General features: G+C 44.7%; 1 protein-coding gene across 1 annotated transcript in view; it reads right to left on the bottom strand.

Moving 5' to 3' along the window:
* Window positions 1-17101, bottom strand: part of NKD1 (NKD inhibitor of WNT signaling pathway 1) — a 96839-nt gene extending 79738 nt beyond the window's left edge. Inside the window, exons 1-3 of the mRNA XM_063312993.1 lie at window positions 16725-17101; window positions 16502-16534; window positions 16046-16197 (exon numbers count right to left, since the gene is read on the bottom strand). Coding sequence (XP_063169063.1) covers window positions 16046-16197; window positions 16502-16534; window positions 16725-16749 — 210 coding nt within the window. The 5' untranslated portion in view covers window positions 16750-17101. The remainder of the gene's footprint in view (window positions 1-16045; window positions 16198-16501; window positions 16535-16724) is intronic.
* Window positions 17102-27596: the final 10495 nt, after the last annotated feature.

Genomic DNA, 27596 nt, shown 5'->3' with positions numbered 1-27596 from the left:
AAAGTCCCCCAGAGCTGCTCGCCCAGTTCCATTTCTCCTGCAAGATGGCACTTTGTTCTCTCTCTCTCCTCCCGAGCTGATCCCCACATTGCATACCTCACAGCGTGCACAGCATCATCCCGAGATCAAACACTCAGGCATGAGTTTTCCTTCTACAGATCTCAAAATCACAGAGTTAGGCTTTAATGGGAACCTCAATGTGCCCTAATCCTCTAAAGCTGGTGCAGAGGTGCTCAGAAACACATTCTACTCCACCACAGCCACGACAGCTCAAAAAGAAACTCTCTTGGACAGATAACACACAGGCACACACAGAGAGAAACAGCAGCAGGGCCTGTGTCAAAACCCTTGGATCTAACGCAGTTGCAGATGTGGAAGGAATGTGTGTAGCCCAAGGCAGAAAATCTAACCACCTGAGACCTTGAACCACAGCTTCCATTTTCTTAGGGGAACTCACCCCTTCCCTTGCCAATAAAAGAGTTAGTTTAATGGAGGCATGAAAGGTCGTGCTTCCAGCAGCTAAACTCAATTGTATTTGCAAAACTCTGATGCTCTTTCTATCTTCTTTGTTTGCATATTATGATGAGCCATGAAGTTGCATCTTAAAACCACAGCTTTTTAACTAAGGCGTAATGGCTGAGGTTCCCACCACACTACCATGTCACAATGAATGTATCCAACTGCCCTTATAATCTGTAAAGTACATCTCATAAAGCAATTAGCATTTGCAGTAAAGGATACTTTCCCTGTCTGGAAGACTCTTTAGCCCGATTCCCACATCCCGCCAAACCATAGGTAAGGTAAAGGTAAAGGTTTCCCTTGACGTAAAGTCCAGTCGTGTCCGACTCTAGGGGGCTGTGCTCATCTCCGTTTCAAAGCCTTGGAGCCGGCGTTGTCCATAGGACACTTCCGGGTCATGTGGCCAGCATGACTCACGGAACGCCGTTACCTTCCCGCCGAAGCGGTACCAATTAATCTACTCACATTTGCATGTTTTCGAACTGCTTGGTGTGCAGGAGCTGGGACGAGCAACGGGAGCTCACCCCGCCGCGCGGTTTCGAACCGCCAACCTTCCGATCGACAGCTCAGCGGTTTAACCCACAGCGCCACCGCGTCCCTATAAACCATAGGTGGTACATACAATTATGCTAGCTATGTTTGACTTAACCATGGTGTACTGACTGAACGAGAAGTGGCTGGGCTCACTTAACACAGTTAGCCAAAACCAAAAGCATCCCATATTACAGCTCATAAATTGTATGAAGCCAACCATCATGATTCATGACTATACAATGTCTGAATCAAGTATCTAGCTTGTTCAACATACCATGATTTAGAGTTCCATGAAAGGACAGGCAACTCTATGGGGTCAGATAGAAAACTACTGGTGTTGAATTGCTAGAAACTAAATATGAGTAGAATAGAATTTTTGAAAACTATCTGAAACCAAACCAGGCATATAATCCATCTATGCTAATGCTTCGTACTCTGGCGGGCAACAGTAGGTTAGGTTTTCCGAGGCAGGAATAACCACTGATGGAAACAGTGGTCAAGTATGAAGACTTAAGTGTCCACCAAGTCAACAGAGGGAGCTTCTCTCTCTCTCTTTTTTCTCCTTTGAAGAAGGCAGAACAGACAGTTTTCCACTTAAGATTTTCAACAGTGTCTTAAGTTTGTTATAAACTATCTCTGATCCCTCCAGGCAAGGGCAGAGTGCAGAAAGGCATCAAATGGAATTCATTTACATGCTTGCTGTAAATGCTTTCATCAATGGACAGGGTCTCCTTAGAATTGGTAAGGTCAGACACACTTTTTTTATGATGGCGCCTCCACAGGTCATGCACCATTGAAGGATGCATACGGCAAGGCATTTCATTTCCAGTGAAATTCCTGACATGCAAGGAAGTGCCCCTACCCACCATAGCCAAGTCTCTTGGCCAGCTGAAGCACCGCCAGTGAGAAATCTACACATCTCCTAAAAATGATGAGATGGAGCTACAAGTAAAACAAGATGCAAAAATGTCTGGAGGTTTTTGTTTTGTTCTTGCAAGGCTTTCTAGCCTCTTAACCTTAACGCAAAAACAAAAAGCCTATTATTTTTAATTTGCCACCATGAGGAGAAGAAGCTTATTTCTATTTTAAAGTAAAGTATACCCCTGCAATTTTTCCATTTGCTACACCACACATTTTGCTTATCTCTTTTACTGGGTCCAGCCTTAGCTGCAACTGGACAAACAGTATGAGTCTCTCCAATGCATCCATTAAAATCCAAATGGCCTTCATGAAAATAGATGCAAGTATATAAAGCTTTAGGAGGACAGCACAACCATCAACTTTAACAACAAAGAATAAATCAAAAAAATACCACTCTGAAGACTTCAGAGACACCAGCCACAGGTAAACTGCATGTGCTTCCTACTTTTTTAGCACATTTAGTATTGGAACTCTGTTACCCAATCTAAGTTGGAGGAAGTTGGCATGCTTTAATAGCTGTGACATCAGACACTTCCACTTGACTTTTCCAAGGGAGGGTTGAGTAAAATAATGTCCTGTCTAATGTGATGGGAAACCAACCGAAACCGCATCCTTTGCCAGCCATCAGAAACTCAATTTCACCTTCATCAAGTACCATGGGAGCAATCTAGGCCAAACTAACCAGGCAGGAGAGAGATTAAGCCTCCACATTGCAAGAGCATAACTACTGTGTCAGCAACAGTCTGGCATAGTACCTGGTTATTAACTTTCATCATCTCTTGCCACCAGAAATGCAGGGCTGGTGAGAACTGGTATCCAAAACATCTGGAGGACATCAGGTTATCAGCTGCTGCACTAATTGGGGAAAGAGATCCAGTATGATTACCCAGTGTTGCATAACTGATCCCCATCATAGCAAATGCAGCTTTAAGAGCTTTGGCCCCAGTATCTATTCACCTAGGCATGAAATCAGAAGTCCAGTCTGCCCTTCTCCTGCCCATCTGGCACCAACAAAATGGGCCCAAGAGGAAAAGAAACTTGCAGGCCCTACCCTAATCAAAATCACCAAACTTGATACTCTTTCCCTAATTTGGAAAGCTACCCCAACTATGACTAAATTCACACACATTTGTTTTAATCTTGGCTTGTTAAGTGTCAGTGCACATGTTCACATAGCATGCTAGCCATAAACTATTATTTACAAACCACAATATCTAGGGTTTTTTTAATTTTTATCCCACCTTTTATTTTTATAAATAAAACAAGGCAGCGAACATACCTAATACTCCTCCCTCCTCCTATTTGCCACACAACAATCCTGTGAGGTGAGTTGGGCTGAGAGTGTGTGACTGGCCTAAGGGCACCCAGCTAGATTTCATGCTGAAGGCGGGACTAGAACTCTCCTACTACGCGTGATTGGCTCTTGGGCTGAGAGAGAGGGACTGGCCCAAGGGCACCCAGCCAGCTTTCATGCCTAAGGCGGGACTAGAACTCTCAGTCTCCTGGTTTCTAGCCTGGAGCCTTAACCACTAAACCAAACATGCAGTGATGGACAACTTTCTAACAGTTGGGGGATGTGTGAAAGGTGAAAGGTCCCCTGTGCAAGCTCCGAGTCATGTCTGACCCTTTGGGGGGATGCCACTTTCACGACGTTTTCTTGGCAGACTATAGCGGGGTGGTTTGCCATTGCCTTCCCCAGTTGTCACCTTCCCCAGCAAGCTGGGTGCTCATTTCACCAACCTCGGAAGGAAGGCTGAGTCGAGCTGAGCCGGCTACCCGAGAATCCAGCTTCTGCTGGGATCAGACTTGGGTTGTGGGGAGTTTCGGTTGCAATACTGCCACCTGCCACTCCGTGCCATGCGAGGCTCTACAGTTGGGGGATGAGCTTCATTAATTTTTTCATCTTCATGGAGCTCCAAAGATGTCTCAAGAGTAGGCAGGGCTAAACTGTTTAGCTTGGCCCCCAAATGAGAAAACAAAACCCTTAGATCTTCCCAACCTCTCTATGCAACCTACCCACCCCACTCCAGCCCATGGGTTGCCCATCCTTGTGCTAACCAAGCTACATCAGAGCTTAAGAGAATGCGCAAATCCAACAATGGTATTGAGTGTAAGTCTGAACCACTTCCCAAGCCAAATTCATCAGTTTGTCCACTACTGCAACATGTTCCCATTAACACAGAGAGATGTACCTCTGAAAGAAGGTGCTGAAAATAGTGTCTTGATCTCTGTAGCATCCAGATCTCCAAAATACAATTTATTCATCCATCCAACAACCAATGTTACGTTTCACTAAGACAGTCATGTTGTAAAAACAAAGAAGCAAATACAACTTGCATTCTCCAGGACTCATTTAAGAGAATTTTAACCCTGGAATGTGCCATAGCTATGCTTCCATTTTGTCCATGTGAATGTACAAAAAGAGGATGTGACTAACCTGGTTAATGGTTACCCACTTACTCCCAGGCAACAACTTCTCCCATGTAAATGGGACCAGACATTTGACCACAAAGGGACTACAGTATTACTGGTAAAAACAACCAAATGGACTAGGAACTGGAGTAACAGAGTCCCATTCCTGTCTGTAAGCCGATCCAGAGGTTGCATTTTAATCTTTCTAATCTTAATTTTACTTTACTTTTAATTTAATCTTATGTTTCAGCCTTCTGTTTCCTGAGAACCACGAAGACTAGTGCCACAGGCCTCCACAGCAGGAACTGTCTAGTTTGCCCGTGCATTGAAAGAAAAAAGAAAAATAAACGCACCCAGACAAAAACTCCTACCAGCCCCCCTTGAACATCTGCAGCTTACTTTTCAACCAGGTTTTGAAGTGCACATGCAGGAAACCTAACCGCCCCCTTTCCAGAATTTCTAAAAAGGCCAGTGGCTAGATCAGCAGGAGGTGGCTACAGTGAACGCGCAGTTTTGTTTTAAAAGACCACCACTGCATGGATGTTTTTCTTCTTCTGAAGCGAGGATCAGCCCTTACAAAGTTTCAGTGCTCCAGTGGCTGCGGCTTCTCTTTCTTCCCGCGCCCCCCGCCCCCAATTTCGAAGCCAGTTCAAAGAAAGCCATAAAAAGCCATCCTAACTTCTCTGGGTATGGGAAGAACAAGGCTATAAAAACAACACCTATTTTAGCAGCTCTCCGCTTTTTATTGCAGAATCCCCACCAAGGATTACCAAAAAAAGCTGCCATGAACAAACTTGAGAGTAAAAGCCTGCAGAGATTTCTCTCGCCCTCCGTGTTGCTGGAGAAGCAAGTTTTAGGAAGAGGCTTTAAGCCCTCCAAGGTGCTTCACATCGTTCTGTTTGCCCTCTTAAAAGGAAATCCCATTGTTCAACAAGACATGTTGTTGTTGTTTATTCGTTTAGTTGCTTCCGACTCTTCGTGACTAAATGGACCAGCCCACGCCAGAGCTTCCTGTCGGTCGTCAACACCCCCAGCTCCCCCAGGGACGAGTCCGTCACCTCTAGAATGTCATCCATCCATCTTGCCCTTGGTCGGCCCCTCTTCCTTTTGCCTTCCACTCTCCCTAGCATCAGCATCTTCTCCAGGGTGTCCTGTCTTCTCATTATGTGGCCAAAGTACTTCAGTTTTGCCTTTAATATCGTTCCCTCAAGTGAGCAGTCTGGCTTTATTTCCTGGAGGATGGACTGGTTTGATCTTTTGACAGTCCAAGGCACTCTCAGAATTTTCCTCCAACACCACAGTTCCAAAGCATCGATCTTCCTTCGCTCAGCCTTCCTTATGGTCCAGCTCTCGCAGCCATATGTTACTACAGGGAACACCATTGCTTTAACTATGCGGGCCTTTGTTGTCAGTGTGATGTCTCTGCTCTTAACTATTTTATCGAGATTGGTCATTGCTCTTCTCCCAAGGATTAAGCGTCTTCTGATTTCCTGACTGCAGTCAGCATCTGCAGTAATCTTTGCACCTAGAAATACAAAGTCTTTCACTGCTTCTACATTTTCTCCCTCTATTTGCCAGTTATCAATCAAGCTGGTTGCCATAATCTTGGTTTTTTTGAGGTTTAGCTGCAAGCCAGCTTTTGCACTTTCTTCTTTCACCTTCATCATAAGGCTCCTCAGTTCCTCTTCGCTTTCAGCCATCAAAGTGGTATCATCTGCATATCTGAGATTGTTAATGTTTCTTCCAGAGATTTTAACTCCAGCCTTGGATTCCTCAAGCCCAGCTTGTCGCATGATGTGTTCTGCATACAAGTTGAATAGGTAGGGTGAGAGGATACAGCCCTGCCATACTCCTTTCCCAATCTTAAACCAGTCCGTTGTTCCGTGGTCTGTTCTTACTGTTGCTACTTGGTCGTTATACAGATTCTTCAGGAGGCAGACAAGATGACTTGGTATCCCCATACCACTAAGAACTTGCCACAATTTGTTATGGTCCACACAGTCAAAGGCTTTAGAATAGTCAATAAAACAGAAATAGATGTTTTTCTGAAACTCCCTGGCTTTTTCCATTATCCAGCGGATATTGGCAATTTGGTCTCTAGTTCCTCTACCTTTTCTAAACCCAGCTTGTACATCTTGCAATTCTCGGTCCATGAACTGCTGAAGTCTACCTTGCAGGATCTTGAGCATTACCTTACTGGCATGTGAAATGAGTGCCACTGTTCGATAGTTTGAACATTCTTTAGTGTTTCCCTTTTTTGGTATGGGGATATAAGTTGATTCTTTCCAGTCTGATGGCCATTCTTGTGTTTTCCAAATTTGCTGGCATATAGCATGCATTACCTTGACAGCATCATCTTGCAAGATTTTGAACAGTTCAGCTGGGATGCCGTCTACTCCTGCTGCCTTGTTATTAGCAATGCTTCTTAAGGCCCACTCAACCTCACTCTTCAGGATGTCTGGCTCTAGCTCACTGACCACACCGTGAAAGCTATCCCTGATATTGTTATCCTTCCTATACAGGTCTTCTGTATATTCTTGCCACCTTTTCTTGATCTCTTCTTCTGTTAGGTCCTTGCCATCTTTGTTTTTGATTATGCCCATTTTTGCCTGGAATTTACCTCCAATGTTTCTAATTTTCTGGAAGAGGTCTCTTGTCCTTCCTATTCTATTGTCTTCTTCCACTTCCGCGCATTGCTTGTTTAAAAATAATTCCTTATCTCTTCTGGCTAACCTCTGGAATTTTGCATTCAATTGGGCATATCTCCCCCTATCACTGTTGCCTTTTGCTTTCCTTCTTTCTTGGGCTACTTCTAGTGTCTCAGCAGACAGCCATTTTGCCTTCTTGGTTTTCTCTTTCTTTGGGATGTATTTTGTTGCCGCCTCCTGAACAATGCTGCCAACTTCTGTCCAGAGTTCTTCCGGGACCCTATCCACTAAGTCCAGTCCCTTAAATCAATTCTTCACCTCCACTGCATATTCCTTAGGAATATTAGTGAGCTCATATCTAGCTGATCTGTGGGTCTTCCCTAATCTCTTTAGTCTGATCCTAAATTGTGCAAGAAGTAGTTCGTGATCTGAACTACAGTCAGCTCCAGGCCTTGTTTTTACCGACTGTACAGATGTCCGCCACCTTTGGCTGCAAAGGATGTAATCAATCTGATTTCGGTGTTGTCCATCTGGTGAAGTCCATGTATAAAGCCGTCTCTTAGGTTGTTGGAAGAGAGTGTTTGTTATGCAGAGTGAATTGTCTTGGCAAAATTCTATCAGCCTATGTCCTGCTTCATTTTGTTCTCCCAGGCCATACTTACCTGTAATTCGAGGTGTCATTTGACTGCCCACCTTAGCATTCCAGTCTCCTGTGATGAAAATAACATCTCTTTTAGGCGTGTTGTCCAGTAGGTGCTGCAGATCCTCATAGAACGGCTCTACTTGAGCTTCTTCAGCATCTGTGGTTGGGGCGTATACTTGGATCACTGTGATGTTAGATGGCTTGCCCTGAATTCGAATTGAGATCATTCTATCGTTTTTTGGGTTGTATCCAAGCACTGCTTTAGCCACTTTACTATTAATTATGAAGGCTACTCCATTTCTTCTGTGGTCCTCTTGTCCACAGTAGTAGATCTGGTGGTCATTTGATGTGAAGTGGCCCATTCCAGTCCATTTCAGTTCACTGACGCCCAGAATGTCTATCTTTAATCTTGACATCTCACCAATAACCACATCCAATTTGCCCTGGCTCATAGATCTTACATTCCAGGTTCCAATGGTGTGTTGATCCTTAGAACATCGGATTCGCCGTTCACCACCAGCACCGTCGGCCGCTAGCCGTCCTTTCGGCTTTGAGCTAGCTGCGTCATCACGTCTGGAGCTAGTTGAGCTCATCCTCTGTTCCTCCCCAGTAGCATTTTGACCATCTTCCGACCTGGGGGTCTCATCTTCCAATGGTATACCGACATATCTCTGGTTGTACTGATCCATTTAGTTTTCACGGCAAGAATACTGGGGTGGGTTGCCATTACCTTCCCCAGGGATCGCATTTAGTCTGACCTCTCTGTCATGACCTTCCCGTCTTGGGTGGCCCTTCACGGTTTAGCTCATGGCATCATTGAGGTGCTCAAGCTCCAGCACCACGACAAGGTAACGATCCTTTGCTGAAGTCAACAAGACATACACAACTAAAATAAGGATCTGCTTCCACCCTCTTTTGCAGTCAAACACAAGGAGGCGATAAGGTTAGATTTAGACGCTAAATGAAGCCATGGATCTTTTAACTACTGACTACTCAATGAGCAATTTGATTTCCAGAACTCCAGTTTAATTTTCAGGCCAAAGTTGGCTTATTTTTTTCTAGATAATAAAGCTGTTTCAATTTTGAATGTGGAGAGTTATGATATTTGGGCTAAGTCCTTATGTCTAAGATTGTTTACATCTTCATTTATTTGGTCCATGTTTTTACCTTTGAATGAATCTCTAAGAGAAAGAGTGAAAGAAAAAATGAATGGGAGCACACAGCTATCTAAACCAGTGTTTCTCAGCCTTGGTGACTTTAAGAGCACACTGGCTAGGGAATTCTGGGAATTGAAGTCCAGACATCTTAAAGTTGCCACAGTTGAGAAACACTGATCTAAACCATGGTTTACTGATTATATCACTACTGCTAGAATTTACACAATACAGTCGAATGCCAAGAAACCACAAATTTAGGCACAGAGTCCAATTACTTTGCCATCTCATTTAGCTTTGCGTACATGAACGGGCAATGGCTCTCCTGGGGATTAAACAGGATTTTTCCCAGCCCTTGTTTCTCCTGAGCTGACTTTTCAGCCTTTGGCCCTCATGTCTGTGTGCCTCTAGTCATGTTCCAAATATCCCTTCCCATCAGTTTCGTTACACACCAAATGTGCCTAAACTTAGCAGACCTTAGCTGACCTCAGAAACTAAGCAGGATTGGACCTGCTTAATGCCTGGATGGTAGACCATCAATAAGATCAGAGTTATAGGCCAACCTGGAAATTGAAAGAACATCCTAGATGAAAGGAGTGGTAATCCACTTCTACAATAGTTGCCAAGAGAATTACGCAGATGTGACCGTGAAGTCACCAGGAACTCAGTTCAGTTCAGAGGAAACATTACCTTTACTTTGCCTTTTTGACTCAGCTATAATCAGTCTCAATTATTATTGTTTACACTCTGCTGCTCTTGCAAGCATTTTATCCTCTTTTAAACTAGAAAGTCAATTCAGGAACCATTCCGGTACGCTTGCCAGGATCCAAATTTATAAGCAGCCCCATCAGATTTGAACAGTCCAGAAAACACAGCCAGATAAACACAGATCATCATCTCTTCTTGACCAGCTCCATCAGGTGCCTCTTTAAACCCAACTCTGCAAATTTTGCAGCACAGAGCATTTAATGCATGCTTCTCCAACTCACTCCTTGTGACAATTTAACCTCCAGCAAAAAATTGCACAGAGATGCTGGAAGCTTTCCACAAGTTAACTGTGTTATGGCTTGTAACTACAGATAGTCCTTGACTTACAACCATTCATTTAGCAACCGTTCAAAGTTACGACAGCACTGAAAAAAGTGACTTATGACCAGTCCTCACACTTACAACCATTGCAGCATTCCTGTGGTCGCATGATCAAATCCAGGCACTTAGCAAACAGCATGTATTTACTATGCTTGCAGCAGTCCAGGGTTACGTGATCACCATTTGTGACCTTCTCAGCTGGCTTCTGACAAGAAAAGTCAAGGGAGGAAGCCAAATTCACTTAACAACCATGTGATTCACTTAACAACCATGGTGATTCACTTAACTGTGGCAAAAAGGGTTGTAAACTCAGCGCGTAATTCACTTAACGACCATCTCGCTTAGCAATGGAAGTTCCAGTCTCAATTGTGGTTGTAAACTGAGGAGTACCTGTATACTGAACTGTTCTTATCTGAGAGTAATTATTCTGTTGGATTATTGGGCAATTCAGTTCATCTTATCACCACAGTGTGACTAAGACTTCAAACACCAGAAATGGCAGCTGAGTAACAGAACAATTTAAACCAAATTAAAAAACACTGGCACGTTGGTCTGCTCCATCAGAATTTCTCCATGCCCATTTTAAACGAATATTCTCTGAAAGATATCTAGAACCAAGAATGTGTGGACAGTTAAAGAGATCAGCATAGGAGAGAGTTCTATATAGGCTAGGCCCATTTATGAAGTTAAATCAAAAATCCATGGTTTACAAGCCACAGTGGCTACCCTTACACATGGGGTTTAGCCAAACCATACAAATAGCATTATGGTTTTGTATGATAGCTGAAGTAAGTCACCGAATCAGATCACTAGTTTCCTTGCAGGTGCTTCCTAGAATTTGAGACTTAGGATTACACCCCTGGGGATAGGGAGAGAAATCCTGTCTTGAGTGAGCTAGAAGGGCAGGATATCATAACAAACAACAAGGCAAATATGCAAAAAGCAAAACGAAAGAGCAAAGTTTGTAAATATAAATTGCTTGATAAAAACACAGATAATCCTCATAGTGTATTGCCATCTTTGTTTTAACCAACGTCCTAAAATAGCAGTCAAGGGTTTCTCTTTGCTCTGAAAAGCCGCATGAACTTTCTTCGCAAGGAAGTAGTGAAAAGCAGAAAAAATCAGTATCCTGCATTCCTTGTGATACACGTGTTTTCTTGGGTATGACACACCACTCAAGACGTTTCTCTTCACTTACTTTCAAATCAGATGAAAGACACTTGCTAAAAAAAATATTCGCCAACTTGGAAAGAAATGAAGATAATGCTCAACAACTATACCTCCTCCTCTTAGACGGAAGAACGGGGTGCCATATTTTAAAACCAAAGACCGCTTGTGCAAGAGTTACCCTGTAACTCAGTATCAGATCACCTACTTTGATAGCAAAAGTTGAAGTAGTCTTCAACATCTCCAAACAAGGTTGGAAAAACTGCTGTCTGAAACCTAGCCACTCTCAATAATACTGGGCTCAGTGGACTTACAGTCTGACTTAGAATGAAGCAGCTTCCTATATTACTATGAATACTGAAGTTCATGGGTACAACGTTCAGGACGCCTAAGAAAAGCTGGAAAAACATCCCAAAAAGTTAAATGCTGCTGCCAGTCAGTGCTTCCTCTACTAATGGCCCAAAACTGCATCTAACCCCAGTACTGACTGCTCTGGCTGGCAGAGCTCTCCAAAGTTCATATAAAACTTGTCCACGCAACCATTCCCATCCTTTCAACTGAAATGTATTTTAAAACTAAAATGGATTTACAATGAACTAAAAACATATTTTGAAAATAAATAAATAAATTGGAGGCGCAAGGAGTGAATTGGCAGCTTCCAACCTTAAACAAACAGGGCAAAAAATAGATAATTAATTGAATCAATTAACAAAGATGCCTGAAGACTGCATGGATTAATATGCATCCGTATCATGTGTTACACTTCTGACCTATGATCTTCTCATAGTTGCTGTGTCAAAGGCCCAGAGCATGGGGGAGGAGACACAGCATGGCAGCGCAGGGTACCTTTCACATTTTGAATTAATTTCAGGGCCTTTGGTCCCATTTTGCAGACCACAGAAGCCCCAAACATCATGCAACCCAGTTTGGGGCAGGAAACCATTAAAACATAGCTATTAAATACCTGTGAAAGGTGAAATGTCCCCTGTGCAAGCTCCGAGTCATGTCTGACCCTTTGGAGGGACACCACTTTCGTCACATTTTCTTGGCAGACTATAGAGTGGGGTGGTTTGCCATTGCCTTCCCCAGTCGTCACCTTCCCCAGCAAGCCGGGTGCTCATCTTACCAACCTTGGAAGGATGGAAGGCTGAGTCGACCCGAGCCGGCTACCTGAGAATCCAGCTTCCGCTGGGATCGAATCTGGGTTGTGGGGAGAGTTTCGACTGCAATACTGCCACCTGCCACGCTGCACCACACGAGGCTTCTTATTAAATATCAAATGTTTAAAAAGAAGGGGGGAATCAGGCTGAAAACATCAGTCCCTTTTTATCTGGTAAAGGCATAAAACTCCGCCTCTGCAGCATCACTGTCTCTGTGTGTCTGTATATGTTTTATTTCCCCAGCTGCAAAGAATCGTTTACTTCCAAGTTAAAAGGATTAGGGAGGGCGTAAAGGAGGAAATTGCCTGAAGTCTTGCTAGATGGACCAAGATCAGGTGATTCTGCCCAAGACAACGATATATACCCTTCACTGACCAAGCAAACTCTGGAGAGCAATTAACTCTACTGGACTTGGTGAGAGGAAATGAAAAGCTGAATCAACCAAGAAACCCTGGCCCCCCAGGAGGGTGAGAAAAATATTCATGCTATTATTAGTAAAACAAGACTTAGCACTAAGCCACACTTCCCCTGATCAAGCAACAGAAGTCTGGCCCACCTGATTCCTGTTATGGAATCCAGGCTTAATCTTTTCTCAGGACTTAAAACTGGTTAGTGTTAAAATCCCAATTCTGTATTGTCTCCACTCTTCTGGATGATGTATATCAGCAACATTTGCATTTGGGGCAGTAATCTGCATACCTTTAATTCCAGGGTTCTCAACTTCTTTTGGATCATGATTGGCTTTCAGTGGAGTGTGCTAGCAACCATTGCCCCAAAGCTCACAAGTGGGGCCAAGCCAATAAACTAAGTTTGATTTCATCTGCCTTGAACTAAATAGTTAATATGATCATTCACCAGCTGTGCATTTAAGAATTTCCCCATCAGTCTCACTGAAAAATACAAAATGGTAACAAGCTTTGGAAAAGCTTGGAAGGCTGCCTTCAAAGCATGTTGTGAACTTGGAACTTTGGGTTATATACCACTACTTCAAGATATGACAAGTCCATAATTTATCAATCATTTAGGTCAGAGATGACCAAAATCCTTTCCTGAGATCACTGGGGTCACCCTCCTATGCCACAATGATGAAAAACAGTGGTGTGGCATGGTTTCCCACCATTACGAAGGAACTATGTTACAAAATCAAATGCATAACTTATTTCCTCCTCAGGGTTACTTAGGGAATTGCAAGATAGTGAATTGGATTATACATTCCCAACATGGAATGTCTGCTAACTTGAAGGCTGGGTTCACTCAACAAGTTTAGCAAGTCAGTAAAGTCCTAACATCTCCATTTGCACACCATGTTAAGCTTGATTAGAATTAACTTTGGATGCAGCACCTGGCTAGAAACCAGGAGACCGTGAGTTCTAGTCCAGTCTTAGGCAAGAAGCCAGCTGGGTGACCCTGGGCCAGTCCCTCTCTCTCAGCTCTAGGAATAGCTGGCTGAGGAATTCTAGGAGTTGAAGTCCACACATCTTAAGGTGGCCAAGGTTGAGAAACACTGCCTTAAAGTTATCAAAGAAATATATAAGCACAATCCACCCCTCCTAAAGATAATTTTGGTCTTAACAAGGTCAAATGCATTTAAGTATCCAGAACAAGCTATGCAGCTTCATGTGTGTGATGACATCACTGCCATATAAATGAGGCCACCTGCATAATTTGCCTCATTTGCATGATGACATCATGAGGCATGGAATGTCACTACTCCCTCCTAACAGACACTCATGTGTATGTGCTTTATTTAAATTTACAATGCCAGGGGAATCTCTTACAGATTACAGGGGAGTGCTCAATGTTAGTAAGAGCTGTCTCCAGATGACCAGAAAGCTTGGTTAAACATTGTTTCCAGCTGCAAATAATAAATATCAGCTTGTTAAAACAGACAAGGGCCAGGAACTTTGAGGGACATCTATAAAGCTGCTTTTAAATCCCCAATTCATCATTTACACACACATTCTACCTGTTGAAGAAAAAAGAAAATTAAGAAAAAATGTCTCTGCCAGGGACAAAACCAAATCATAGCCTTCAATTATAGGGTGCAAACAAAACATTACCTTCTCTAAGGGCTCGAAAGAGTACAGACACCAACACCACCAGTCAAATATTAAAGCATAAGAAATAAAAGGCTGTCCCTTAGGGCAAGGGTGGGAAACATGTAGCCCTCCAGATGTTTACGAACTTCAATTCCCAACAGTCACAGGCAACCGCCTATGAAAAAGAATGACAAACTGTAGTTCTGGAACATCTGGATGGCAACAGCTTCCCCATCTTGACATAAGAGTCCAAGTTTGCCTCCAAATTAAAAAGAAAACAAAACTTTCTAGGACTCTCCTCCCTGACCCTTTTGGAAGATGGGGGAAAAGAGAATCAAAATCCAGATGTTCAGGAAAATGCATGTGATACTTTTGCAAAAGGGTAGACATCCAACCAGTACCTGCCTGATCAGGAGACATATTTTCACTTCACATTTAGGCATATTTACTTCTGAACAAGCTGCAAAGCACTTTGCAAACTTCTAATAGGACCAATTCAAGGCAAGGGACTTGACTCATTGTAAGCTTAACAGTGGTTTTGCAGAACATCTTCCTTGGCACCATTCTGATAATACTTCTATCCCAGCCTTCTCCAACATGATATCCTCCACTGTGTAGGATTAAGCTCTCATCATCCTCAGCCAGTGTGACACTGGAAATGATGGGAACTGTAACCAACGTATCTGGAAGGCTTGGTGAATCTAACAGAGAACAGAATCAAAGAAGTTGGGCTAAAGGCTATTGGAACAAGAAAGGGCACTTCAGTTGGTGGCTGCATTCACACATGATATTAAGCCACAGTTTAATTAAGCATTGTTGATTAAACCATTGGCTCCCCCTGTGCATGATATTAAGCCCTCAACACAGTTTACAAGCCGTAATGGTTTCAATCACCCAGCATACCAAGGCCAAGCAAACAAATTAAGAGCTAGCAGGATACACGAGCAACATCTGGAAGATCAGAGAATACATGGTTCCCTTTCCACTCCCCTTTCAAGAGGCCCATAAAGAAAATGTCCCTGCCAAACCAGAAAACTGAACTGGCCACCTCCAAACACCCTTGGAGGACTCCAGCAGAAAGAAATGCCAAGGGCGGTTAAGCAGCCAAGCCACAGTGAGGGACCGAAGGGGGCACCAACCAGGCCACAACAGGGAAATGCAATGTGGGACCCTCCAGAGGTCTTCTTCCCCACTCTCCTGGGGTGGGCCATGTTCTCTGAGACTAGTGGAACTCAATTCAAAAGCCTCAGAAGGGCATCCATGAGCCAACCGCTGGGCTAGGTACTTTTATTAGGACAGGCAGCTCACGGAAAACCATCTTCCCCCATGATGGGGATCATAGCCCACCATAGCAGAAGGACACCAGAGTTGGGGAAAGGCTGGAAAGAACAGCCAAGGCACCAGTTCACAGAGAGCTCCCATGCCCACCTGGGAAGCCCCGCACAAAACGGGGCGGGTAAGCCCCGGAGCTCCCCAAGGGGCCCCCATCCAGGGCCCCTCCATCACCTTCCCACGTTCAGAAAGAGCCAGGAGCCTCGCAGGGCAAAGCGCCTCGGCCCAAAGCCCCTCGACGCCCTGCCCCCAAAAAAGAGGGAGGAGGAGGAAGAGGAAGGCCCCCCTTCCTCCTCAGCGCGCCCGAAAGACTATCCGGCCGGGCCAGCTGCAAGCGGGCGCCCGCGGCGAAAAGGTGAGCGCTTCGCCCGCTCCGCCGAGCCGAGCCGGGCCGGAGGCGCCGAAGGAGCAGGAAGGCAGGACTTACCCTGGGGCCGGAGAGCTTGCCAAGCGCCCGGTGCGGGCAGCCCTGCGGGATTTCCAAGCCGCTGTCGCCGCCGCCGCCGGAGGCTTTGGGGTTCGCCTGCCATTCCTCCAGCCCTTTCCGCGCCAGCGAGGCGTTCACGGCGAAGCTGTCACCTGGAGAAGCAGGAGCAGCCGAGGCAGAAGTGGGCGGGCGCCCGGCCTGGGGGAGCCCCCTTCCTCCCGCGCCCCGGAGCCCGACCACCCGCCCGCAGCCCGGCTCCACCGGAGCAGCAAGGCATCGGCCAGCGCCAGCCGGGCGACCGGGAAAGCGGCTCGCAAACTTTTCTCCCCCCGCAGCCGCTTCGGTGGCGGGCGGACGCGCGCGCCCCTCTCGGCGCCAGGAAAAGTTGGGGAGGGGAGGGGCCGGGGAGGGCCCGAAAGCGGGGCGAAAGTCCCCCCACCCGGCGAGCCCGCTTACCTTCGGGGTTCTCTCGAGGCTTACAAGCAGCAGCTAGGGGAGATCCGGCGGGAAAAGCGGAGGAGGGGATTACAAAAAAAGATGGTTAGATCCAAGCCTTTCGTTTAGCCTAGCTTAACCAGAGCCGCCCCGCATCCTCCCGGCGCCTCCAGCCCGGCAAGCGGGCCGGCGCTTCTCCCCCGCCGCCGCAGCCCCTTCGCCCCGCTGCAACTTCGCAACTCACCGTGTTTGGAGTGAAGTTTCCCCATCGCTCTGCCCGGGTCCGCGCCCGCGATGGCATTGGCGAGCGTCGCGGCCGGCGCTGGGGATCCCGCCTTCTCGCTTCCTCCCCGAGGATATGGGGCGGGGGTCCCTACCCAAGGCGGCGGGGAAGCTCGCTCCGAGTCCCGGGGACAGCCGGCGGCGCCTCTGCAGCTTCGGGGGCTCTCCCCCTCCTAGTCCCCCCTTTTTAGAAATCCACGTGCTTCCTCCTCGCCCTCCTGGGCTTATCCGCGCGAGGGGGGAAAGGCGAGCGGGGCGGGAAGGGGCGAGCGGGCGCCGCTCCTTCCATCCATCCGGCGGCGGCGCGGAGGACGGAGCGCTCGGGCGGCGGCGGTGGCAGCTGCGCGTCTCTCTCTCCCTCTCTCTCTCTCTCTCCCCTGCCACTCGAGTCTCTCTCCCTTCGCCCCCCCCCCCGCTTTTTTTCCCTTCCCAAAGACAGAGGCGGTTACGAAAGACTTTCCTTCACCCTCCAGGGGACGTGATTGACACCTCATGGAGATTAGACCACTCGCAGGCAACCTCTGGATGCCGATTGGAGGCAGGCGGCACATGAAAGGGCTCTTTTGGAGTCTCCAAAAAAAAAGAACCACCCGGCCCTCCTGAAATAAAAGGAGCGGCGGCGGCTTTGAGGTGTTTCATTTCCAGCCAGGCGCAGGCAGCAGAACCCAGAGCCACGGAGGCGGGCAGGCAGGCAGGGCGGTGCCCCCCCACCGGCTTCCTCTTCGCCTCCTCGCGCGCCAGGTCTGGTTCAGGGAACCGGGGCTCAGGCGGGGCGCACCCCGTTTGCTCTTTGGCCCGACGCGCTGGCTCGAAAACTTGCCACGCGCCTGCTGGGCTGGAGCAAAGGTGGTCGTGCGAATGCGGCTCCTCTCTCTTTGGCCGGATCGAGCTTCTCCGGCAGACTTGGGAGAAAGCCGCCCCGACGGGAAATTCCCTGGGCTTGCGCAGGCGGAAGCCGCGGGTCCTTTGAGCGTGCATAGCTTGTAGGGCAAAACCGGAATTGTTTGGTCACAAAGGAGAGTTATGGTTATTTCTACCCCTGGCACTCAACGCTGTTCCTTGCTTTATAAATCACAAGGGTTGGGTTTGCGTGGCATGCTGAGCGCTCACTTATAGCTTGTGAACCACCTGGATTGCATTCAGACACCCTTGAGGCATAAACATGGTTTACAACCTAGGTTGGATTCACACAACACACTAAGCCATGATGAAACAAATCATGTTGCAGCTTAACACAGCGTTCAAGACCAGAAAACAATAGGTCTAGCATCACTGTAGCCCATAATCCTAGATCAGTTCCCTTAGTAAGGGCCCTTCACTTGGATGGAACAAATATGCATTGAATTGTGAAGAGAGGTGGATATTCCTATCATCTTCCATTTTCCTGACGGTTTGCTCAAGGCTGCTTAAAAAGCTTTTTCAAAAGACCACAAATACAGATTTACACAAATCCTGGTGCAATTTACGGCTTCCCTGCTGTCACAAGCTCCAGTTGAGTGACCTATTTAAATTTGATATTTATAATTATATCAATCCTTTGTCACAGTTTGGGTTCTCCTTTTTGTAGAAGGGGAACATGAATAATCTAGCAGGGCTGAAATATAATTGCTCCCCAAAAAGGCATTATTCCTCGCTAAGATGTGTACGCATACATACATCCTGCTAAGACTTAATATGGTTTGGAGAGTGTTGTGTGAATCTGTTGTGCTTTGTAAATCAAAGGCTAAGACCGTGTAGCTTTCTGCAATTTCGGCATTCTCCAGGCATGCGGACTTCCAAAGTCAGAAATTCTCAGCAGCGGCCATATATCCAGAGGGCCCCCTGGCTGGCTGAGTGTATTCTGTAAACCCTGCTAATAGTGGTTTATTCAGTAAGTATGGTTCAGCAGCTCACCTGAACCCAGCCAGTTTCAGTCCATCTCTGAATGTCCATGTGCACAACATATACTTCGGTGACACCTTAAAGATCATCTCATTAGTTTTCATCAATCAGGATGGGGAAATAACCCACTGGCGTTTGATGGTAATAACCTTCACTATCTTTAAAGGGCCACAATGTTTTGTTGCCCGCCTCCCAGAAAAACAAACGATGAACATAGGTACCTTTTTCTGGAAATCATGTATGTGCGTATGAGCTGCAGCTTTATTAGAGATCAGTTTCAAAAAAATGAGCCATGTAAACCTAAACCAAACTGTAAGTAGCTCAGGGCACAGGCATGTAGTGCGTGTGCGTGTAGATATATATCACTCTCTCTTTCATCAACAGGGTGGCTTATGGAGGGCTGCATAAAAATAACTGAGTTTAACCTGAGCACAAGCTGGCAATTTTGGCTCAAGCCAGGCAGGAGCAAAATACTTGCTCTGTCAACATGCATTGAATAAATGCACAGTAGTGCTGCTGTGGGACATATATGGGGAGGAGGAAGCTATGTCCTGCCAAAACCTATCAGAAGAAACACAGTTCTCCAGCCTGTTGTGGAATTAAGTCTTAGATCATCTTTTAACCTCAAAGCAGATGCTCTTAAACCCCTGAGCTGCTTTAACTCCCCTTTCAAATGCTGTGTTCACACAACTCTGTTTCCCTTTCAGCCAGTAGCTGTGTTCACATAACATGCATGTTTACTGAATGAACCCAGTTGCTTTGGTGCCTGCAGCTTGGGTCCCCAACTAGCTACTCACATTTTAACCTAGCATGCTGTGGCAACCCAGCCAGGGTCAGTACAAGCCATGATATGTCAAGCGAAGGCATTTGGCTTCACTGTGTCAACACCTACAGCCAGGGTGCCATAGGAGTTAGTACGGTGATGGGACAACGGATATCCAACTCCAAGTCCCCATTCACCCCCATTGACACAACACAGGACAGCCACAAGCAAACATATTTAGTGCCGTGGATATAAGGCAGACAATGTGGTTTGTAAATCCTGGCTTATAGTTTAGCACAGGGTTGGAATCCAGGCACGATCTGCCAGTCCATCCAATCTCACAAGGTCATTGTTGTGAGGAAAACGCAAGGGGAGATCTTGAGCAGCTATAGGAAAGATGGAACACAAACATAAGGATAAATATATACAAGCATTTATTCACCCCACACATAAATATAGAACAGCTACACCATGTATTTTCTCCTTTGTCATTTCATGGCTCTAAAAAGGGTTGGCCTTCCACCCCATAATCCCCCATCCAACATGGATTACATGAGCCTAACACATCTGTTGGGCACCGGGTAGGTGAGTGTACTCTAGGTTAATAGAGCCATTTTGTCTCTTTTACAGTTTGCTAAAGCAGGGTTATCCATCTATTTTAGCTGTCAAAAAAACTAAAATGAAAAAAGGCCTTGTAAGATGGTCATCCCTGTTTTGTTTTATGAAAATCATATTCTGGGAGGCATGAAGAGTTTGGCAAAGAGAGCTAAAAGAAAGTTGTGTGTGTGCCTTCAAGTCAGTGTTGACTCCTGGCAACTGCCTGGACAAGTCCCTGCAGTTTTCTGGTCAAGATTTCAGAAGTGGTTTGCCATTGCTTGTTGCCTAGGACTGAAAGAGTGACTGGCCCAAGGTGGGACTAGAACTCACCGTCTCCCAGTTTCTAGCCTGGTGCCTTACTACACCCAGCTGCCTCTTTAAAGAGAAGTTACAATGCAACATTTTTAATGGAAGAAGAGGGGTTTTGTATCTACCAAGCCTCCAAGTCACACGTACAGAGTGGAGGCAGGTTCAGGCTGGACATTCCAATCTGTCCATTTTCCAGGGCTATGGAAGTTTGAAATGTTTGGGATCTGGAACACACCTGGAGCCAGAAGAGAGATGATGATATCATAGGCAATCAATTGCTCCCATTTTTAAGAGCCTCTTGCAGCCGGCAGTTCCTTCCAAGCCAAGAAATACAACTGAGTTTGCTTTCCACCACAAGAAATCTTGTAATTCTCTCCTTGGTGTCTGGGACATTTGGCCTGCCATCAATCTACCTCCCTTCTTTTTCCTTCCCAGTGAACAAAGCTAAACATCTTCTCCATTTGGGGTATCAGAAGGGAGCAGCAAAAGAAATATTTAGATGGAAAGGGGGGCAGCTGAAAACCTGAAGAAGTTACTGAACTATAACTGTCAATAGCCCTAGCCAAAATGGGCAGTGGTGAGGAATGCTGAGACTCGTAGTTCAGAACTCTCCAGGTTATAAGCTGGAGTAGGCAGTACTGATATAGAGCAGTGTTTCTCATGCTGGCTGGGGAATTCTGGGAGTTGAAGTCCACACATCTTAAAGTTGCCAAGTTTGAGAAACACTGATATAGAGCAACTAGCAATCCCAGAATCCTGAGTCTTCTTTTTTCTTACTTTCAGCTATGGAACGGATAAAAACTATAGTGGAAACCCTAACACAGGGTCATCAAAATTAAAAAAAAATCCTGAACAAACCCACTCACCAACATATATAATGTGGCTTTCCCCACTAAGTATTTCCCCTATTAAATGCATCTCCTGGCCACCCAAAAGTTGTCTATCACTGAGCTAGAACAGTTATCTTGCTATAAAGAGTCCTTTGAGTCCAAATGATCTGATGACTTCATGGACACACCCCCTGAAGTTTTCTTGAATGGTGTAGTTTGCCATTTGCTTTCTGCCAGGTGTGTTTTGCTTACACTTTTGGGATTCCATGGTGGTATCCCATCCAAGCACAACTAGATGCAGCCCTGCTTAGCTTCCAAGCCCAGTCAAAGTTGGCCAAATATTTTCTCCTGCTGAGAGAACTTACTACAGGGCAACTTGTATTCCAAAGAGATCAGAGGCTTTGCCTTTCTTGGATATTTAGTAGTTCTTACTGTGGAACTCCTCAAAAGTTTCCAAGGAATGTCATAGGCCTCCAAGTTGGGTGGGTCCTCAGAGTATTTTTCAGAAACCTCTATGGCAGCACAACCAGGGAGATGATGGGCTTCCATAAATACATACAGACAGTCTGGGAACAGATACCAGCTATGGTCTGGGATTTAGATTTACATGGGGGTGGGGTTTACAGCCCACATGCTGAGACCAAGTAGAAAGACTACTATAGTTTCCTGGTTTCTATGGTGGCCAACTCAATCTTCCCAAGAAGCCCATTTCCAATGGATTTCCCCAGCAGGTAAAATTCAGCAAGATGTAGTATCAGTATAGCCCCACCCCAATCTAATCTAAAAGCCTGTTCACATTCATTCACATCACATTCACCCAGCCTCTGACCACAGTTTCAAAAATCAGCCAGGTGGCATTGTATGCCACAGCACCATCTCCTAGGAAGCATCTAGACATCTTTGGTCAATTGACAAAACAACACCTGAAGTTCCCTCAAATCCAAAAACTTTTGCTCCATTTTACCAAGGCACTTTCAGACACTGATGAAATCTGGACTACAAGATGTTTTAAAGAAACCCAAGTGATTGTGAGGATTTGAGGAGGGGATGGGAGAGGCGTGCACAGTATTACAATGAGGTTTTAACCACAGAGTCTTTCAGATACACAAAGTCTTTTGTCTCTTCCCCCACCCCCCTTTTTTTCCTTCAGTGGAACATGTTAAGAAGTGAAATATTAGAGTAAGGGACACCATTCATAAAACTGTAATAATGATTAAGGGGGCCTCTCATTTAACCCTGTGACCACAGTGGAATTTTTTGAAGGGTTTGAGATCTCTGATGCAGACGGTGGGGTGGCTGTTGAATTCTCCCCCATTCAACTTTCATTAGAACCAAGCAGGCTAAAACTTGTGCAGAGAGCTGACACAGAAATAAATTTTTGAACCTTAGATGTGATAGAAACCTGTTCTCAGCCCATGTTCTGAAATTAAACATTAAAACAACATTAAAACAATGCATTCCCCCATTCCAAAATCTCACTTCAAAGTTTTACACACCCATTAAAATGGGAGCTCTTACTTGTGGCTGAAAAGGCTTGCACAAAATTGAAAGAGGCAAGGAATACTTCCTTCTTCCTGTAACTGGTGAAGAGAAGGGAGAGGTGGCCATACCACCCCAAATTAATAAATAAAAACAGGCAGCATGAACTTGATTATCACCACGTTAAAGAAATGAGGATCCTGTATTTGGTTATTTGGAGCTGTCTCCTGGTTAAGGAAATCATCATAGATCAATTGTGTCAGTTGTAGCTTGTTAATTGCTGAACCAATCAGTCCAAGTTGCACAAGCTGGCACATAAGCAAAGCAATAATTCTGGAATAAATGTTCAGACTTCCTTTCTTTTTTTTAAGCTGATACCCCTGTCCTTTACAGCAGGTGTCTCAGAAATCTCTTTCCTTTTTGTCCAAGAGATAAATAGATGGGGAGATAGATAAATAAAGTTTCACTATATATAGACATACACACAGAGCAGATAGAAAACATCTGAGGTCCCATGTGTTGAGGTAGGGAAATCTGTGCCTTTCCTGATGTTGCAGAATTAGACTACAAGTGTTGAAGGATACTGAGGGTTGTACAGTATCCTTCATAGAGGCCACTGATTGTGAATAGTTGTTCTCTAACCATCTATTAACACTGTCAGCAAGTACATGAGGAAGATGGTTGTTTACCTTCCTAATTCCATCAAGATACAGCATCATACTCCCATAGGTAATGCTATCATATGATTAACAAATCTTTAGTAGTTCCTTGAATAAGTCAACAATGAATTTCAGTTTCAATTAAATTAACTCCCAGCATTTGATGAGATAACTTTTAAGGATAATAAACCTGTGGTTACTTAAGAACTTCTAAAGGGTATACCATGAAAGATCCATTAGCAAGACAAGTATAATAGCCAATATCCTGGCCACAAATCAATTTGGACATTGTTAATCTAATAAAAATTATCTGATGCTTTAATCCTCTGCTGCGGCTATCATGGAAGTATCCATCAGACTATTACTGGAAACAGGCTATGGATTAGATGAACTCTCAATCACGGTTCTTCTTATGTGGTTTAATTCCAATTAAGTCAGCAACAGAGTCAACGAACCATCCTCTAGTGCAGTGTTTCTCAACCTTGGCAGCTTGAAGATGTGTGGACTTCAACTCCCAGAATTCCCCAGCCAGTGGACTGGCTGGGGAATTCTGGGAGTTGAAGTGGACTGGCTGGGGAATTCTGGGAGTTGAAGTGGACTGGCTGGGGAATTCTGGGAGGTGAAGTCCACACATCTTCAAGCTGCCAAGGTTGAGAAACACTGCTCTAATGTCACAAAATCCAACTGTAAGTACCGGATTAGTTTCTTGGAACTCCAAGATCCGTATCTCCTTGTCCAGAGTGTTGTATTTCTAGTTGAGTTGACCCATCACAAAGCACTGCAGTCCAAATGAAGTTTTTCATAACAGGTTGCACTTTGTCACAGATGATTTTAAACAATTTAGTAATACCACACACAACCACCACCACCACCACAATTAAATGTCATAGTGGAAAGGCCCGGCAAAGTAGGAAAACCTGACTGAAGCATCTAAGCGAGGGAATAATTAGACTAACTATAATCTAGAGCAGAGGTATGCAGGATGTGGGGACATACTTGATCACTGAGTCTAAGTCAATAGGGTGAAGACAAAAATTACAAGCCACGCACATAAAAAACAAGTAGAGCTTCAATCCACACCATCGTGGCCACGATCTTGATGTTTTTTTAACCATACCTTGTGGACATTCCTGGGATCATGAACAGCCTTTACCTCTTGCCCCACACAAAGCACATCAGAACAGATTCTGCCCAGCTGAGAACTTACTTAAAAAGAAATTATGGAAATCTATGGTAAATACACTCTCTATAGTGAAAAACCAGTTATCAGTCCTCGGTACAGACTTAATATTTTGCATAAGATGTATAACTGAAGTATTTTTAGGCAGACCAAACAGCAGAGCTTAATCTGGTTTTTATTGTGACAAAAGTTATTTACACGTGTTCATTTTTAATTGAAACCTACAATCAGGCCCATTCACCATTTTTCCTGGGTGCTGTTTCTTTGGCATTGAGTTTCCCTTGGCTATTTTCCTCTCTCCCTTATGGATAACCTCTTCTAATTGGGGCTAAGTAGAGTTCTAAGTGATGATGTCACGATATTATGTGGTCAAATTTGGCAATGTGACACCATCACTTAAGGAGAACTAAGGACAATTGAGAGTGATGTAAACATACGCTTGTAAATAGTCTAAAATATCATCAGGGAGAAAAAGATGGTGTCCCTTTTCAGCATCTCTGAAAATGTCTAAAAAAACATAGGGGGGATGTGTTTGTTTGTTTTTTGTTCTTCAGTGATCATGTATAAGAAGGACAGAGGAGATCTTCCCCTAAATCACACAAAGCATTGGATTGTCTCTTCTAGGCCAGGATGCCTCCAAAGCTTGGAGCATTGTTGTTGTTTTTTCCTTTTAAAAGTATTTCTCTCCAAACTTCTCCTCTTTGTCTTCCAGAAGCATTTTGCTGAAATGAAGTTTCATCCCCTAAACTACAGAGATTTGCTGAGAAAGTAGAAAAACTTTCACCAGTAATCATGCATGGTGTTTATTCCAATAACAAAAGAAGATAAGGGGGGGAATCAGCAGTTTCTGGGCTTCAATGATCCTCCAGCATCTAGAGAAATGACAAGGGAGAAGTTTTAATATCGAGGGGGGCGTTATTTGCATTTCTTAACAATAAGGGTGGTTTATACTCCACCTGGTGCCTTTTCTCACATCACCTTTTATGAGTTTCTCTTTGTGACAAGTATCTTTGCACAAAGCGCTTCCTTCCCCCACCACCTCCTCCCATTCTAACTTTCTACCAGCCTTCAATATACAAGCACAATGGAAGCATTGAACAGTGAACAGTGGGACACCACCTTTGATCTTCTGTTCTAATAACTTGTGTATGTTTGTGTCCAGAAACAATGCTCTCAGGGTGTTTTCTTCCTCTTCTCTCATAAACTCTTTCCTGTTGCCTTCACTCAGGGGAAAGCAATTTTCATAACAGGGCAAGCGTTACATTTTATTTTATTTTTATTTTTTAAGATTTTATTCACGGGTCAAGGAAAAAAGCATACGCAGAAGTGCTCTTGCGTAAGAGACAGGTAAACTGGGATACCGTAATTGCTGTTAATTGCTTTGATGGCATCCACAGAGCAGAGACAGGATAGATTCATACATGCATTTATAAAATCTTCCTTAGGAGGATACAGAAAAACCAGTTCTCACCATTCTTGTGGCCATCGTAGATGTCCGGTGACTTCATATAACACAGATCTCTCTAGATTAAGTGGTTCTGAAAATTCCTAAAACACAAATAGGCAGATGAGGTGAGAATTAACTGGTATTATTCAACATCAGTCTTGAGGAGTTGCAAGAGAATTAGCATCCCGCAACTGGTATTTTGCATCATGTAGACAAGGTCCCATGAAACCAGCAGCAACCCTGACTCAGCTGGTTTCCCCTTATTTTGTAAGCACAAAACAATAAAAACAAACCAAAAAAACCCTCACATCACCCTGCTTCAAAAATGATGTTTTTATTCATCAAGGAATAACACACTACAAAGAACAAACAAAAAGGACATCATCTTTGACTAGTTTCTTTGCAAATAATAATAATTTCTCCTCCTCCTGTCCACTATTGCTGGAACCAACCACTCTCAATTCTGCATACTAAGAATTCTCCAAACCTAAGATAAATACATGACTTTCCCCCTGTCCCCGTTAAAAAAAACTGTGAAGTTTGGAATATACAAAATAGATGGACTGTCCATTTGTCTAATGGATCAAGTGTGGTCACAGACCAATGTATTGTTTCTTTGCAGAAAGAAATAGAATCTTTCCTTACCCATCAGCCCCACCATGGACATGGATGCATACAAATTAAGACTTTTCAGCCCTCTCTGCAGGAACACACTTGCAGGTTTTTAGAAAGCAGGAATGTCGAAGGAAGGAAGGAAGGAAGGAAGGAAGGAGGAAGGAAGGAAGGAAGGAAGGAAGGAAGGAAGGAAGGAAGGAAGGAAGGAAGGAAGGAAGGAAGGTTGAGAAAACAAGATGGTTGTTACACAATGTCCTTAAATGGAATGTACATGGAATAGTTTTCTTTTATTCTCAACACTGCAGAATACAAAATTCATTCCCAGGCTCTGAAAGGGAAAACTAAAAACTACTATAAAGAATGAAGGTTAGGAAAAGAGAAGCGGGGTGTTCCAAATAAAGGAGGCACCCTATCACATATCAGGATCCTGCTTTTTGTTTGTTTTCCCTTGCAAGGGCTCAGGCTGTGTATCGCATCCCGGGACCTGTGCCCTGCACCAAGTCTTCTCTCAGCACCAACCACACCAAACGCAAACACAATTAGAGCATTCAGGAGAAGCCAGTAGGAGATTCCCTTTGATGTTGGGATAAATTGAGAATCGGCATGGTTTTGTCTGAGATGACAACCGTCCCAGGTTTTCTAATGGGTATCCAATGGTAAAATATAATTTTATGATGCTCATTAATTACCAAACTGTCATGTGCTCCTGGCAGAAAGCGTAATCCTCTTCCACAGATTAGACAGCCATCACAAAGGACTTCAAAGAACTTAGATTCCCCTCCCCTGAGAGCTGCCTTGCGTAATGAAAAGCAGGGAAATGCTTGACAAACACTTCCTGCTACATGTGCAGCATATTTCAACAGGCAGCTGAGATATTATTCCATAGCCATTTAACAAATGGGTGTGTGCGTACGTGTGTATGTGCACAAGGGAGAGGCATAAAACTTTTGAGACGCATCCGAGATGTTCCAAAATACATCCTGGATTTTACGAGCTGCTCTGTCAGTGCATAGCTTCTCATGTTACACAAGAGGATTGCTTGCATCTTCGTCTTGCAGATTTGGATGGTAGCGA

The sequence above is a fragment of the Candoia aspera genome, chromosome 11, assembly GCF_035149785.1.
Source record: "Candoia aspera isolate rCanAsp1 chromosome 11, rCanAsp1.hap2, whole genome shotgun sequence".
Lineage (NCBI taxonomy): Eukaryota > Metazoa > Chordata > Lepidosauria > Squamata > Boidae > Candoia > Candoia aspera.
This window is presented reverse-complemented; position numbering and strand designations above follow the sequence as displayed.